Source organism: Bombyx mori, chromosome 9 (genome assembly GCF_030269925.1).
Source record: "Bombyx mori chromosome 9, ASM3026992v2".
Lineage (NCBI taxonomy): Eukaryota > Metazoa > Arthropoda > Insecta > Lepidoptera > Bombycidae > Bombyx > Bombyx mori.
The window spans coordinates 9,034,324-9,052,513 of NC_085115.1; the positions used below are offsets into that span (position 1 = coordinate 9,034,324).

General features: G+C 43.6%; 1 protein-coding gene across 11 annotated transcripts in view; it reads right to left on the bottom strand.

Moving 5' to 3' along the window:
- Positions 1-18,190, bottom strand: part of LOC101742384 (protein roadkill) — a 72,263-nt gene that overhangs the window by 7,842 nt on the left and 46,231 nt on the right. For 10 of the 11 annotated variants that reach the window (XM_038012779.2, XM_038012786.2, XM_038012785.2 and 7 more), the window contains 3 exons: positions 13,493-13,658; positions 4,108-4,445; positions 1,267-1,508 (listed from right to left, as the gene is read on the bottom strand). In XM_038012779.2, coding sequence (XP_037868707.1) covers positions 1,267-1,508; positions 4,108-4,445; positions 13,493-13,658 — 746 coding nt within the window. The remainder of the gene's footprint in view (positions 1-1,266; positions 1,509-4,107; positions 4,446-13,492; positions 13,659-18,190) is intronic. The other variant, XM_062670096.1, reaches the window with a different exon arrangement.

Sequence of the window (18,190 nt, forward strand, 5' to 3'; positions counted from 1 at the left end):
GTTTTATTCAAAGCGCTAAAATGATTCAATCAACTGTATTAAGCCAATTTAAGCTGTACAATATGAAGGTATGTAAGTACGTAGGTAGGTAGGTACGATTCATAAATTAGGAGTAATCATATCATGAACATTACGTTGCATGATTGACGTGTTAACTATATATATTTATTTTATAAACATGTTTGACTTCGGAGTTAAAACAAAACACACAAGCGTTCCACCTATTGAAGTTTTTGAAGATTTATAAATTACGTAATTAAAATTATTCTTTTAAATATATATTTAACAAAAAGTAAAGCAGTTTTTGATTCCCCGAACCATGTGCAATAGTCAAATGAATACGGTAGCAAAACATGCCCCAAAAAAAAATCGCCTAAAACAGAAATGAACCAAAATATTAAAATGTAATTTTATTAAAAAAAACCTACAATTTCCCGTCCGTTCTCTTATCGCGTACCTATAACCTAATTTAATATTATTAATAACTTTTTTGTTCAGTATACAGTTACAGTTACGACGCAATTAATAAATGATTCACGTGGCTGGACTATTTGAAATTATTAACATTGTGAAAACAATCGTTTTAACTTAAAATTTGTTTATTATGCTGGCAAATGGGACGTAAATATTATTACGCAAATTAAATCATAAAAATTATGATCTTGGTGGAGATATTATTTGTTAGTCCATCCCCATGACATAGACTTATGTATGGTGGTAGAAAGTTTTGGTACAAACATACTGCCTGCTTTTTTTAATTTTTATTGTTTAGATGTGTGGACGAGCTCACAGCCCACCTGTTGGTAAGTGGTTACTGGAGCCTATAGACATCTACAACGTAAATTCCGCCACCCACCTTGAGATATCAGTTCTAAGGTCTCAAGGTTAGTTACAACGGCTGCCCCACCCTTCAAACCGAAACGCATTACTGCTTCACGGCAGAAATATGCAGGGCGGTGTTACCTACCCGCGCGGACTCACAAGAGGTCCTACCGCCAGTAATTACGCAAATTAGAATTTTTGCGGGTCTTTTGATTTTTATTACACGATGTTATTCCTTCACCGTGGAAGTCAATCGTGAACATTTGTTAAGTACATATTTCATTAGAAAAATTGGTACCCGTCTGAGATTCGAACACCGGTGCATCGCTCAACACGAATGCACCGGACGTCTTATTCTTTAGGCCACGACGGCTTTTAAAGCACACAATACTACCAAATTACCAATAATTCCCAAATATATGTTATTGTATTGACTTTACTAACCTGCTAATATAGCTTTATGCGCTTGAAACTCCCTGCCGCCCACGGCTAGCGTGACATCAGAGAATCTTTCGTTATCAAAGAGAGCTCCTAAATCGTCTGACAATCTGCACTCAGGCACTTTGAACTGAACCACGTTGCTCTGCCCGCTGATGTTGATGCTATCCGCTACAACTGACACTTCGCAGAATATCGTCAGTTTATCTTCGGGTAATAAACCATTGGCCTCGTCGAGCAGGAAATCTCTGAAATCATCAAATAGACACGTCAGTTATATGTCCTGCGCGCTTTGTGTATTTAACTACAGGGTTTTTTTATTTATTGCTTAGATGTATGGACGAGCTCACAGCCCACATGGTGTAAAGTGGTTACTGGAGCCCTTAGACATCTACAACGTAAATGCGCCACCCACCTTGAGATATAAGTTCTAAGGTCTCAAGTATAGTTACAACGGCTGCCCCACCCTTCAAACCGAAACGCATTACTGCTTCACGGCAGAAATAGGCAGGGTGGTGTCGCGATATCTACAATAAATAACATTCTACGTTACGGCTCCTTTGGCTGTACATATTTAATGCATTTATTGCGCAGAGAAGTTGGTGTGAATTGGTTACCAGAGGCCATAGACATCACATCCTGAATGCCGTCATGCATGCGAGAGTTGAGGTCGTTGTCCAGTTGTTTTTTTTGTGTTTGAGGGATTACTGTTGGCCCGTAAGCCTTTCCAGTTTCACCAGGGCAAGAGAGCCAGCAAAGGCTCAGCCAAGAAGGGTGGGATTTGCTAACAGCTGAATGAATCTACCGAATCATCATCGCAACCCGGCGAGAAGCTCCAGCGAGAAACTCAGAGGTGTGCGATTGTACTGTACACAGGCTGTTCTACTAGAACGCAGGGCAGCACGGCCACATAAATAGGTAGAACGGTGATGCCTATCCGAGCGGGCCTATAAATACGTTCTACCACTGGCAAATGTTTTGCGTTTATAGTTTATTTAGGCATTATAGTCATTTAAGGGATTCTTAACATAATTTTTTTAATTCACTAAATTTCCCGTTATTTCGGCGTTGTTGCAAGCGCCATGATCACGGATAGACCGTAAGTTCCGGTTTGACATCCTTCAAACAGGATCTTAAGGCTGGGGCAACCACTTTATTTTCAGTTTGTTTTAGGGTGTCAACACTGACTGTCGATAGCTCGTCCCGAGTTCACTACGACATTTACCTGTAAATTACTTTGTTCAATTTCGACAGTGAACTATTTTTATAACCACTGTATAGAAAACCAACAATCCTAACACTATACAAAATAAACCCTATTATTATCACTATCAAAAAAAATATCCTTAAATAATCTTTTCCGCGATTTCAGATTACTCTAGAGCTAACTGATTGATATGCAAAAGACTCCATCCATTTAAAGAAAGATGGGGATTACCCATTACCACATCATCAATTTCTAGAGATCTTATTGAGTATTTCATTTTTTACATTTGCCTGCTCTAACTTTCTTCACTGTCTTTTATTTTTTATTATGTTAGTCTATCCAAGATGAGGGCACTTGTGACAGGGCTGAAATATCGAAAACTCATCTAATTTAAAATACGTGGTAAGAATCCGATAAAAAATGCTATTTTTTTATTACGGGATCACATCTTGAAGTTATTTAAAATTATATATTAAGGATATAAACATATAGTATATTTTAGAAGCACAAGTGTGTTTTGGATCGCACAAGAACTAAAAAGCGTGGTAAGAACCTGTTAGATTGGGCAAATATAATATTTATTAACAGCGAAAATTTAAAACAATTCGTAACTATATATAATACAGTATTTATATGTAATAAAAACTGTTTCTTTTTTTAAATAAAAACTGATAAAGCCGCCTTATGCAGAGTTCCTTAACCTAACAGCGATATCGTCCTAAAGTCTTGCCAATATCGTGTAGACTTGTTTGCAGCAGAACGTGCGGCCGTGTCACAAATATATTCACTTCTTTAGTATATATACAAGAATAAAATACGCAAATACCGTGGGGTCAATCACCTGCGACTATCAAAAACTTCGAAGCCTGTTTTTATTAGTCAACCGTTTCCAGTGAAATTATTCGAAGTCGTAATTGGTCCCTAGCAGATCTAGGTATGATAATGTTCGCGGTTATTATGTGTTTTAACGGTAAACAAATGACGACTATCGTTTGTTGAAATAAACAGCATAAACAAATAAAACGTTATGACTTTGAAAACTTTGTCAACAAAATAAATTAATAATGATTTTCACCCTTTGCAAACTGATATTTTTACGATCGACGAGTAATATACATTGATCTGTTTAACTATAGTTTGAATACATAATCTGAGGTCATATTAAAATGGTGCACGAGCCCCGCAAACGTACACGATAACAACGATGGGGAATGAAATTGAAATAGCATTATCAGGGGGGTCTTTTCCCGTTCTAGTTTAATTGGGCCGCAGTTGCCACAAATAAAACCCAACCTTAGTAACAAAATTTGTTTCAATATCAATAGCCGTTTGTGGGAAATGATTTTTTTATAACGGTGTACGTGGTTGAATCTATATATAGAAAAGTCGATGTATGTATGTGCATTCCATATAGATTCCGAAATGGTGGGGCGATTTCGTTAAAAAATTCAGATGATCCTGTGAAGTTTGGCTTTAATTACGGAATCAAAGTCAAACCAAATAAGTGGATCGGTTTTGTCTAGTAAAATAATAAGACTATTAAATAAACTGTTAATTTCTGAATTCTCTAATTCAGTTTATGAATCATGGTTACCAAATTTAGTAAAGCTGAGTTGGTACGAATTGTAGATAACGCTCACCTTCTGATAAACTTTTTGAATCCCCAGTCTTTTCCTTGCACGAATCTGTACGCCCGTTGCGATTCCATTGCTTTAGTTTCTTCTCTTTTAGCATTTAATATTGAAAATTTAAACTTTGCCCGCACTTCTGATTTATTACACGAGACTAATAATAAGTATAACGATAAATAGTCTTTGCTCTCTTCATCGAGTCCTTTTGGATTGACGCGAAGACACCATTTTAATTTATCACTAGCACCAGCTGAGAAAGTCGATGATTTTAACACTTCACCCATTTCTTCTCTACAAAAACTAAAATTGTTTATTGTCCACATGTAACTGAATTTCACCACTTTGACCTGAAACAAGAGAAAACTAATTTTTAATCTAAATTAACTATCTATCTACTACTGACTCGAAATTGAAAAATGTTACTTATATTCAACTAGCGACTATTTAATGGATGTTATTATACATATAAACTTTCCTCTTCAATTACTCTATCTATTAAAAAAAACCGCATCAAAATCCGTTGCGTAGTTTTAAAGATTGAAGCACACATAGAGATATAGGGATAGAGAAAGCGACTTTGTTTTATACTATGTAGTGAAGAGGCTATAGATATGTATAATAACAAATGACGCTTTTGCAAATGTGTCGTTGACGCAACTTTTATATTTGATTTCTCATCACTAACAAATCTTACTTGAAGATCCAAGTTGCTATTTAATACAAAGCCAGTCCTTTGTGTTTTGATTCTAATCGCTGCATGCTATGTAAAACAAACAAGTTGCATTGCCGGACAAGCGTTTAATGACTTATTTATGGCAAATAAACTTTTATTGTGAACTAAATAGTAAACCTTCATGCATGATTCAAGGTTAGAATGCCACAGGTAATCACTTTGTGGGACTAGCATAATACATTGATATTTTTTCCTTTTCAATATTTTGCGAGGTAATTCCGCTGACATTGAATTTAATTTTAGCAGATAGATAAAGCATTTATCTGAGATAAAATGTTTGGTTGCGCCGTATCACGATTTGTGAATTATGACATGGTCGATGGAGTATTTTTTATGGCGTACAGTATATGGACATGTGGAGTTAGACGAAGGTCAGGAGGAATAGGCGTAGAATGGCGGGCGCAGGTTGGTCGTTGCCCCCGACCGTTGCTTGGCTTGCGGTGCTGCCTGGGGTCTTCGCCCGGTCGCCGACCCGTTCCAAGGCCGACCACATCATCCCCGTAACTTTGTGGATACGCTGATAACATCCGTTTGCAAATTCCACGGACGAGATTTTATAAATTACTAGCTTGTGCCCGCGACTTCGTCCGCGTGGAATAGTTACTTTGGCATAACGCTAAATTTTAGAGCATAAAAAACGTTACAGTGAGCCAACCTTAACATATGGACATATGCTGTCACGGACTTTTTTTTAGATCTTTTAAAGGGGAGCAATTCTGTCATACATTATTTTAGCGAAACTTTAACCGTTTCCGCAGCGCACGCAGCGGAAGCTCTCAAAAGGGAAAAAAACAGATTTTGAAACATCATTTATTGGTGCTTTATCTTAGCGTGATGTTATATAGCCTTCTTCAGTAAATGGGCTATCTAACACTGAAAGAATTTTTCAAATCGGACCAGTAGTTTCTGAGATTAGCGCGTTCAAAAAAACAAACTCTTCAGCTTTATAATATTAGTACGGATTACTAAATATTCATACATACATATAGCTTAAGTTACATTGGTATGATACTGCAAATGAGACAGAGAAGTTTGCGTTTATGAATAACTAAGTAAATGATAAAATCTTTCAAACGCTTTAAAATAGTACATTACAGAAATATTGTATTAATTTTTTTTAGTGACGCATTACTTACTTAATAATGATGGACATGGTTATCGCGAGCTGACACGTGTATCAACGACCGGGAGCATTCTTACACGTGTATTTAGCGAAGGCTTTACCGCTGTAGGTAGCTATTATATTATTTAGGCACTACCACATCTAGCAGTGGTAGTAAATGGTTGCAGATTAGTGGGCTTTGATTCCGTTATAAAACGGTCGTGTAGAAATGATACATCAGCAGGTTGTTGGTCGTCAAAACTGAATGAGACCTTAATAAGTGTACGTGCCGCTACGTCGGGCGGCAACCGAAAAATACCGTTAGTGCTCGCAAACTAAATAGATTTTTTTGGACAAAAAATATAAAAAAGGCAGCATCGGGTCGATGGTTAAGTCGCACAACGGTCGCTCCAATAACGGCTTTGTTTCTAGATTCGAGTTGTCGTGAACGATATAAGGAAACATCGTATAACGTAAATTGATTAAGACTGGTGATAGGACATCTTGTGAGTCCGTGCGGTACCACTACCCTGCCTATTTCTGTCGTAAAGCAGTAATGCGTTTCGGTTTGAAGGGCGGGGCAGCCGTTGTAACTATACTTGAGACCTTAGAACTTATATCTCAAGGTGGGTGGCGGCATTTCGTCGTGGCCTAAAGAATAATACGTCCGGTGCATTCGTTTTGAGCGATGCACCGGTGTTCGAATCTCAGGCGGGTACCAATTTTTCGAAGCCGTCGTGGCCTAATGGATAAGACGTCCGGTGCATTCGTGTTGAGCGATGCACCGGTGTTCGAATCTCAGGTGGTGAAGGAATAACATCGTGTAATAAAAATGAAACCCGCAAAATTATAATTTGCGTAATTACTGGTGGTAGGACCTCTTGTGAGTGGGTGGCGCATTTACGTTGTGGATGTCTATGGGCTCCAGTAACCACTTAACACCAGGTGTAAGCTCGTCCACCCATCTAAGCAATAAAAAAAAGACGATAACGATACACGTGACATTAATCGAACCAGTCTCGTATTAAATAATTAAAGTTTCATTGTAATAATGCAAGCGCATGTGTAAGCTAAGTAATTTCTTGTCACGTTGTGCATACATAGCGAGAGCGACATTCCGCAAAATCCGAGTAGCTTCAAACGTGACGCACAAGCAGTCTCTGCGTCCACATCGGTTTTCCACCGTCATGTACTTCCTTGTTTAAACACAATTATGTTATATAAATACAATATGCATGTGCGCGTTATGTTTCAAGTTCACCGATAACGGCCTCGGTAAACAGTTTTATCATTTAATATTCGTTGGTTCGCTTCAAAACTCCATATAATATTATGACATAGCTCGTATATGTAGAATGTTTATGATTACGACCATGCAGATGTATTATCTATTACTACTTTAAACTAGAACTGTACGCCACTAAGACTAGGAAAAGGGATTTGTCCGGAAACAGATAAAGAGTCGTCAATTTATTATTATTATATTTTAATAAAATGTATGCTACTGAAATAATATTCGTAATCGTCCTCAGATTTAATTTGATACATGATATTTCTTCTTCTCTTCTATTTTTATTTAATATTTTACTTTACGGTTTATGTCGGTAATTTCACATGTACATTGTTAAAGCATCAGCCTTCAAATGGTGATCAAAAGTCCGAGGCAACACAGCGAGGCTGCGACTATGCTCTAGGTTACCAATTAACGAGTTTATTATAAACATACATATAATTGCTTAGCAACGATGAAAAGCCCACTGAGTTTCTCGCGGGATCTTCTAAGTGGGTCGCGTTTCCGATCCGGTGGTAGATTCTGCGAAACACTGCTCTTTCTAGGGCTAGTGTAAGTAACACTCCCGGTTTGAGCCCCGTGAGCTCACCTACTAGTTCGGTGAATCTAGAATAACCCCTCGAGATCACTAGTAAAGAAAAAAAATATGTGTGGTGTCGTAGGACACCGGATAGGAACGAAGTTCTGTATTATAAAAATATTAATTTTAAGTTCTATTCGAGGTATAAAGAAATTAAATTATTCGGGTATATATTAGTTATTATGATTTTTTTATTGATAAAAATAAAAATAATCGCAAGGGTCAACCACTCCGCAATGCAATGGAGCAGCCTCGCCCTCGCGGTTCCCCCGAACCGCCTGCATGATCACGGTATCCCCTACCCCAGGTAAGTTTGATTTAGCTTTTTTTTTTTTTTTTTTTTCCTACCTAAGCTGATAGCCCTAGCGGCTATTTCAGCGTAGCCTTAACTTTAGTAGGTGAGCTCACGGGGCTCAAACCTGACGATGTTGCTAACACGAACCCTAGCAAGAGTCGTGCTTCGCAGAATCTACCACCGGATCGGAAACGCGACCCACTGAGAAGATCCGGCGAGAAACTCAGTGGGCTGTGTCTGAGAGTTAATTTACTCGTCGAGCCCTTCGTCGCAAGCGACGGGTTCGACGAGAACGGTGACCGGTGCTTGAAGTACCTAAAAGCACCGTTAGTGGATCAGGAGGATCCGAGATGACGTGTTTAGGGCGACGTCGACTGCTTTCCATTCTGTCCGCAGGATCGGGAATGTAGTTACCGGCGGCCACGATGAGAGGGTTCTCGTGTCGTGCCGCTTTATCGAAGTGGCGCATGGACGCCGACTGCAGATACTTACTGATGGACTCTAAGTCCAGGTCGTCATGGAGGTCGACGTTCCTGACGAACCACGGGGCTCCGACGGCTATCCTGCAAAAACGGGATTGAATAATTTGAAAGGATTTTAAGTGTATGCGGGCCGCGTGAGCGAACACTACACTTGCATAGGTCATGACGGGGCGTATGCAAGTTTTGTAGAGTGTCACCTTATTTCTAAGGGACATTTTACTTCGCCTACATATCATCGGGTAGAGACGTCCTAGAATGAAGGCGGCACGGTCGCGTACCGTCTTGATGTGGGGGCGGAATGTCATCCTACTGTCGAGGGTGACGCCTAAATATTTGACCTTCGGGGCCCACGGTATGGGCTGGTCGAACATCGTGATTGGGCGAACGGCGGGGGCGGGGTTACTGACGCGCCTAGTCGGGAGAGGGATGCTCAGCGTGGTGTTCGGAGGGCGACCCCTTTTGAAGAGCACCGCTGTGCTTTTCGTGGGGTTAATGTCGATGCGCCACTTCCGGAACCACTGTCCCATGGTGGTAGCTGCGGTCTGAAGTCGTCGATGAAGCAACGCCTTCTTCCTACACGAGTAGTAGATGGCGGTGTCATCGGCGAAGAGCGCCAGATGGGTCTCCGGAGACCGGGGTATATCGTTGATATACAAACTGAATAGTAACGGGGAGAGGGCGGAGCCTTGCGGGACTCCGGCTGTGACGTGACGGGGCCGGGAACGCGTTCCCTCGACTCGATATCGGAACGAACGGTTCGACAAGTAGTCTCGTATGATGAGCACGAGTCTGTCTGGCACTCCCATGTTATACAGTTTGTATATCAAACCGTTGTGCCAGACTTTGTCGAACGCCTTCGCTATATCGAAGAAGAGGGCTCCTGTCGGAATGGGTTTCCGCCTGTTCAGCCCTAGTAAGATGTGCTCCGTGAGGCGGTGCACTTGATGGACGCACGAGTGTCTGGCGCGGAATCCAAACTGCTCGTCTATAAGAATTTTATTCGCGGATACGAAGTCCCAGAGGCGTTTACGAAGGAGCCGTTCGTATAGTTTGCCTATCGCCGGGAGGAGACTGATGGGGCGGTAACTCGCGGTTTCGTTCTTCGGTTTGCCCGGCTTGTGTATGCCGATAACGTCCGCTTCTTTCCACGCCGCGGGAAAGATGCAGTTCGTCATAGCAGCATTTAATATGGTGGCCAACATCGTTATCAGTTGGGCTGGTAACAGTTTAAGCGCGCGGTTGCGGATGCCGTCGGAGCCGGGAGCTTTCCGTGGTTGTAGGCTATCGATCGCCTCCTTGACCTCGGAAGTGGTAATGGGGGGTAACGCGTCCGAGGGCGGCAGGGAAGCTCTGCGCTCGACCTCCCTGTCGACGAACTCGGTGTGTTCGGGGTCCGCGTGTTGAGTGCTGGTGGTGCACTGCTCTTGCAGTGCATCGGCCAGCAACTCTGCCTTGTCATCGTCATCGTAAGCCGGTGGTTGGCCTGAGGGGCGTACGAGAGGCGGCATAGTGGCTATAGTTTCGGACTTGAGGGTCCTAGCTAGTTGCCAGTATGCTTGGTGAGTGGGCGCGAGTTCTTCTAAATAACTATCCCAGTTTTCGTTTCGGGCGTCGCTTAAGCGGGATTTGACCTCCCGCTGTAAGCGACGCATCCGAGTCCGGTTTGAATCCGTGGGATATCGATCGTAGGCCCGGATTGCCGCGTTTCTAATTCTAACGAGGTCCCTAAGTTCGGGGGAAAGTCTGATGCGGTGGAAGCAGTCCTCCACATCGACTTGTTTCGAGGATCTTATGATCGCCGTCGAGACGTGATCAGTGAAGATGTTTATGGATTCGACGGTATCCTCGGGGGATGGAGTTGAGTCCGGGCCGCAAGGGAGGATTGGTGGAGCGGTGTCAGCTAAGCACGTGCCCAGCTTCTTCCAATCCACCATGGTCCTCGTATCTGGTTCGCGGTTGAGTGGGCGACCGAGCTGCATGACGACAGGTCGGTGGTCTGAGTCGAGTTCTGACATTGCCTCGATGGAGCGTAAGCGCAGAGTTACGTTCCTCAGCAGTGCCAGATCTATTGTGCTCGGACGACGCGCGGCGTTGTACGGATAGCACGTGGGGGTCGGGGGGTTGAATACTTCAAATGTGAGGTCGTCTATGAACGCGTCGAGACGCCTACCGTTCACATTCGTGCGATGGCAGTTCCACCTAGTGTGGTGGCAATTTAAATCGCCTGCCAGGATGACCGCGTCCCCCATACCGAACAGTGTCTCGAGGTCACTGCTCAGGAGGGGTTTGTCAGGGGGGAGATAGACGGATGCGATGACGATCGGCTGGTGTCCCGTCAGCGCGATGCGGCACACTGACGCCTCGATATGTAAGAGCGAGGGAGTATCGAGAGGGACGCAGTGCAGGGCCCTCCTATAGTAAATGACAGTCCCGCCCTTGCGGGCGGAGAGTCTGTCATTCCTAACCATGACGTAATTCGCGACTTTGGGGTCGCGACGCGAGGGCTTTAGGAAGGTCTCCTGCACCAGAAGGATGTCGATGAGGTTATCGCGGAGAAACTCATATACTTGATCGCGCTGACGCGCGAGTCCGTTAGCATTATAAAATGCTAACTTTATGGAACGCGGTTTTTCCCTACCGTTGCACGCCATTGATTACCGGTAATCAAACCAGCGTGCGCTGGACGGACTCGATGACGTCGATGTACTCGAACGTCGCGTTTAGGCGGTCTTCGGCCGTGACCGCTCTGCGCATGGCGTAGGCGAACGCACGCATGCGGTCGATATTTATCGCGGCGATATAATCACGCACGATTGAGAATTCGTTAACGGCAGGCCGCGCGGGGCCGGGGCGAGGCGCGGGACCGGGCGCGGGGGCGGGGCGCGGCGCGAGCAGGGGCTGGGGTGCCGGTGGCTTTCCTGCCAACGTGAGCGGCAGCGGTTTTGCCCACGCGGAGACGGTGGGCACCGGTGCCGGCACGAAGGCAGGTTTCGGCGCGCGGGGCGCCGAAGTCTTGGGGCCGACGGTTTTAGTTGGCGCGTTGGCCAGACGCTTCCGCGGGGCCTTGGGGCATCCGCGGTAGTTGGCTGTGTGGCCCTGCTTCTGGCAGAGCACACAGCTCGGTGGTTCAGTCGCTGTCTCTTTGACCCGCGAACAGTCGGCTGTCGCGTGGTCGCCGAGGCACTTTACGCACCGCGGGCGCGCGTGGCAGTTGCGCGCGGAGTGGCCGTATAACTGACAGCGGTGGCACTGCCCGGGAGTGCCTTTTTTATATGGGGCCTCGACGGTGACCCCGGATAAGCCGCAAACGGTGCGGAGGCTTGAGGCAATCCGTTTGCCTTCGGCGGTTGGTTCTAACGCGACGAGAACCATATTATATGCGAATTTATCGCGCCCGCTGTGCATTCGGTGCACGCTTACAATCGGGTACGCCTGCCCGATGAGGTCCTCCTTGACCAGCTCGACGTCGAGCTCCTTCGGTACTCCGCGTATTACTACGCGGAGCTCGCGATCCTCCTGGAGCGCATAAGTGTGGAAGCTTATGCGTTCCTTTCGGAGGTGGGCTGTCAGCGCCCTGTGGTCGTCCGGTGAGGCCGTTTTTATTTGAATGCCGTGCGCGATGTTACGCGCATGGATGACGTTTACGTTTTGTGCCTTACAGGCACGGGATACGCGATCCCACGCGGTCTTATCTTGCAAAATTACCGGCGGCGGCGCGGGAATTTTGCGGACGGACGCGGGTTGGGGTCGCGGCGACGGGGTTGCGCGGCGAGGGGAGTCGGGTGAGACCACGACTTTAGGACGCGACGCGTTCGCGGCCTTTGGCTGTTTCGGCGCCGCGGACGGTTCCACGGCGCGGGCGCGTTTTTTCCCGCGCGCGACGGTGGTGAACCCATCGGAGGTTCCGGGTTCGGGGCTGGCGGCCAACTCGAACTCCATTTCCGACTCGGAGTCGGAGCCGGAGCTCGATGCCGCGCATGACGCGATCGACGCGGGCGCGGGGGTGGGGGGCGACATCGGTGAGTCGGGGATAGTCGCGGCTACTAGGCTAGCTTTGTACGCCCTAAACTTCGACATAATGTCCGGGCAGTACTCTCGAACGAATTTCGCGAACAACGCGGGGTTATCTTCTTCTTCCATCGTAGTTTTGCCCGGGGGGGGCGTCCCCGGGACTTAAAGCAACTCGCCGAAAGGCGAGTCCCCTGAGTAGGAGTTCACCCCTTGTGCTTTACCAGCAACAAAGGGGGGGAGTGCCTTTGCCGTAAAAACGGCAGTTGGCTGGGGATTGGGGTGGAGTTTGGAAGGTGGGGCCCCACTGGGTTGTGAGTGCCACAACAAGCGGTGATCGCAGTGGGGGTTCAGTCTTTAAAAAGACTATTTTGCTCGCCGAATAATATAAATAAATTTAATAATATGGTATGAGTGAAGATGATAGTGAAGTTGGCGTTTCGAGTGCACAACTCAAGTACAAACTGTTTTTACAACTCAAGGTCGCGACGCCAGCGACAGCGCGTCAAGAATGCACAACAATGCCGCGATCGGTGCGACAACGACAATGTTGGACAACTCGAGACTCACGTTCGCGACGGCAGCGACAATTGTTTGCAAAAACGCGTCCGGACTGAATGGCGATGCAATCGGAACTGCGCTGTTGTGATTTAGCAAGAGAAATACGAGAACGTCTATCAACTGTGTAACATCTCGTCACCGCGATTCAGTTATTGTTGAATTTACGCGCAGCGACATCTGTTGATAACAAACTAAATAGAAAAAATCTTACGTTACGGACGTTTTTTTTCCGGTTAGGGTACCCCTCCGCATCGTCCCATAAGGAACTTCGTTCCAAAAAAAACTAAAAAGGTTAAAACATATTATAAAGCGTGTAGCGAAGTAAATTTTTGTTGGCATTACTTGTGTGAAGCACCAGTTTTCTGCGACGGGCGTGTTTCCGTCGTGCAACGGGCTGGGCACGCGGCTCACCGCCATCCCGCCAGCGCCGTTCGAAGAGACGCGCGCCGACTGCGGAGAGGGCGCGCCGCCGCCCGACCCGCCAACGCACTCGCTGCCCGAACCGAGCCTGGAAAGTGCATTAACACCTTAGGGTCACTCCGCACACGGGCCACCGGCCACAACCACAAAACGCATATGCACCATATTACCGCATATACTATATGCCGCATATACGCACCGGCATATTTTCAATTATTTTCATACATTTTATATTTAACGTGTGGCGGCCACCGGCGTCAACCGTGTGCAGCGAGTCCATATAAATTGTATGAAAACAACAGGAAATAGGTCGGTGGCTGCGTTTTGTGGTTGTGGCTGGTGGCCCGGTGCGGCGACACTGGATGACATTACGAATGTCCTCATTACAAACGAACATTGTGTAAGCAGAGAGCACAAAGATACATATTGTATTTTTAATTTTTAATGATATTTGACCTTATACCAGACGATAAACTTATACAAACAGTCTCCCCTTTGCTGTCGAACACGTTGCGAACAAAATAAAATACGAAATATAAAAGCGACATTTTCGTTCCTGAATAAATTACTTACTGGGCCTTAGAAGAGATTTAAAAGACTATTCAAAAGTCCCACGACTAAATTTGGAGCAAGTAATAATTATGAATCACCACTAAGCTAACAAATGAATATTTATAATCAATTTGTGGACGACGATCTTAAGTGATCTTTCAATCGGAACTCCTCATTGGTTCGTGGTAGAAATTCGACGAAACGGCGACACAAACTGGTGAGAATTCAACACTTCTTATCGCCAGTATACCCAAGAACAAGAGAATAGCGTTTCCAGAGATCTTTTTTGCCACGTACCATCCGGCTATGGAATGAGCTCCCCTCCACGGTGTTTCCCGAGCGCTATGACATGTCCTTCTTCAAACGAGGCTTGTGGAGAGTATTAAGCGGTAGGCAGCGGCTTGGCTCTGCCCCTGGCATTGCTGAAGTCCATGGGCAACGGTAACCACTCACCATCAGGTGGGCCGTGTGCTCGTCTGCCTACAAGGGCAATAAAAAAAAAAAAAAAAAAAAAAAAAAAAAAAAAAAAAAAAAAAAAAAAAAAAAAAAAAGAATAGCTACGTAAGTATAAATAAGTAAAACAAGGTAATCAATACTACAATTACAATGAACGGAAAAGCAGAGTGTTAACAGTAGCTCGAGGTCATCGAAGTTGCATGCCCGTTTAAGACTGATCATTCATTAACAGCGCAGACCATTCAAGATGCTTTGTCCTAAATAAGATGGGTGCTGAGAAAGTTTAAATATATTTCAAATGTATTTCTCCCCTCTTCAAGCCTCCCCCAACATAGCAAGGAAGGAACGACTGAAGATCGGACTCAAAATACTCATGAGTCAAAATCCACTCGTATCTTTTTATTTTCTTACGTACGTTGCAACCCGCATTTTCCCATAAATCATTATACTGCCTCATTATTAAAGCTTATTATTGTTATTGCCCACAACGCGTGATTGAACTATAAACCGTCACTGCGACCTACATCGATCCATTGTGACTTTCACAGATATCTGATTTTTTTAACCGAACCCAAATCCAGCATAACTGGACTGCTTTGTGCTCTCCGAGGACAGTGGCTTTTGTTGTCTGAGGCGTCGCAGTGACACAGTATTTGCAGATATGTTTATTCTCCTCACAATACTACAGACTAGATCATCAGCAATGTTTAGATTGCATACGTGCCTTCGCAGATTTCAGTGTGCTTTCTACCCGTAAAATACTGAAATAGTTGATGTGCACTGTTTTGTTTTCCGCTGCATGTATTGCACTTTTTATTCCGAGATTATACAGCGGTTCATATAGGTATATGACTAGTCTGCCCGTAATTAATAAGTAAACCAAAATGGTTACAGTTTCGATGGACGCGCCACAATTTAGCTATACACTTGCTAATGTCAATAGTATGCTACCAGCACACATAATTATCCCAAGATAGCCATAGATCATAGACACAAGTCCCTGTCGAGTGCGAGTCAGGAGTAAATATACCAAAAAAACGTGCGAATCAAGTGATAATTAAATCTCAAATTTGATTTTGTTAGAAAGCTATTTAAGCAGTATTTATATGACATAAGGGCGATCAATAAACTTTAACAGAAATAAGACAAATTTTTAATGATAATTACTTCAAATATGTAGTATGTAGGATACACGATACTTATAAAAATGTGGAAAACCATGAACCCTTTCAGCATCGAACATTATCTTATTGTTGTTCGCTAATTGTACAAAAGGTTTATGACGCTACTCGTACAATTATTGTTAGATGCCTTTGGATAATAGAGAAGTGAGAAATTATATTATTCTTTTGAATGACGTCAAATCACGTACGTAGCGTGTGTACAGTGCACATTACCTACTTATATATTGTAATTTATTATCTAGTACATATACGCGAACGATTGACCTGGTAGGTGTAAAGCAATACCTGCAACTTCTCATGGAGTTGAATACAAGGCGAAAATGTAGCAACGTCGTCGTAACACGCCAATCAGAGATCGCAATTTCGCTCCCCAAATCTGGCACACAACACATAACAATACGCAAAATGCACGTACACATTTACATACATATCCGTACTTGTGTTAACGAACAATGACGACTCGGCGAAAGAAGAATTAGGCATATAAGTATCCGTCGGCTTTTGGGTTTCGGTGCCGACAAAATGTCGAGAGCACCACATAAGTGGGACATGTACAATGCGCGAGATATTGCCGTCCTGCGAGACTTTCACGAACTGTATTTCGATTACCAAATACGCGTTAGAATCTGTGTCAGTTTCATCACAGCGCTGCATCCGCTCACGGCCCTCGTGCGGTCGGTTTTTGTGAACCAACGTGTAATCAGACTACGCAAGCTGTGGCCCATGCGGTTGTAACCGGGCTTTCAGAAGGACGAGCACCGTATTGTATCTCACCAAACGGCCATATGCCATGGATTTAATTCGACGAACGACAGTTATTTTTATTTCTCACTATGGGTACCATAAATGAGGCCGTCAGCGCAAAAGTGGCCTAAGCTTACCACCGTTAGTATGGAGATAATGAGGTTCGAATTTACCTTTACTTCATAGGCAAAAAAATACGCACTAAAATGATGTTTACAAAGGCATCTATTATCTATGGATAAAACTAGGGATAGGACGATTTTGCATCAAAATTTATTATGTTTTAAGTAAATTACAATACATAAGCACGAATATGAATCGTAGGTTAGGCCACTTTTGCGCTGACGTCCTCAAATAGTAGTGACGACTTCATAGTGATAGTTACGTCTTGTTTACCGCATTACCCACTGTCCACATACCGCCTATCTCCGTGGCTACAGCGGTCTGTGGTTTATTAAGCACTGTATAATTCAACAATTGTTACGAACTTACCCTGACATGAGAATATGAAATAGTGTTCGATTTAGCACAATATGTTAAACATGAAGACAATAAAGTGAGACATTTTGTCATTAGCCGTTTTAATTAGTAATTTAGTAAAACAAAATAAGAACAAAATAATGTCAAATGCAAGGTTTTAATGTCAAAAAGCGTGAGAGAATCTATTTGTGCAAACCGATTACGTCGAAACGAAATCAGCCCAATGTAAAAATATCGGGGCTAAACAGAAATAAGCTTAACTGAAGATTACTGAAATTGTATTTGGGTAATGAAACTATGTATGTCAAACAAAAAGTGTCATAGCACTAAATAAAAGTAGGGTAAGTGAATTAATCGGCACGACCCAGAAAATGTCGACTGACTAAACGAGCATCAAAGAACTCAAGGAAGAACGTTGTATTAACTGGAACTAATAGGTAAATAAGTTAAAAGAAAGATAAATCACATTGGTGTTATGATTGTCTGACAATCAACTGTAAAACCAATTTGTATTACCTAGAATTATTTTTACCATAACATCAACTGTACCGCAGCTACTTTATGTATTGTGTCTATTTAATTTTAATGGTTAACTTTTCGCATTCTCTTTTAGATAAGATACCGTACGCGTAACGATTTGCCCGAGGTCGATCCACAATTTGCCACTGTAGCAAATAGAGCGGTCCGACCGACCTACATTCGGTCTACGTTAACCGCTCCTATAGCGATTAACAATAGGTGAATCATATCAACTCATCTGTTTCTTTATGACCTAAATAAATTAAGGTTCAAAAGAGCGTCAACTGTAATCGTTCAACATGACTAATACCCATGTTTTCTGTTGACTTGAACATTCGTCACGCCAAAATTCACAAAGGGAGATTGTTGCAATGATATTGGCCCGTCTTTAGGACAGACCACCCGCAGGTAGGCCCACTAAAAAGTATACTTTTTACTTCTTTGGTTGTTCCGAATTATTTGATACAATATCGTAAATCGGTTTTTATGAGAGCTTAGGCTTCGGCACAATTTAATTACATCTTACGTCCAATTATTCGATACGTTCTAAATATATTGTTTAGAAATGAAACTATTTTTAGGTAAACTTCGATCGCCCCGACTGTTTATCACACAGTCAATTGGTATTCAATTTTAATACAAATACAAGTGAAAGGTAGGCGAAGTCAACAACCCGTGAACGTTG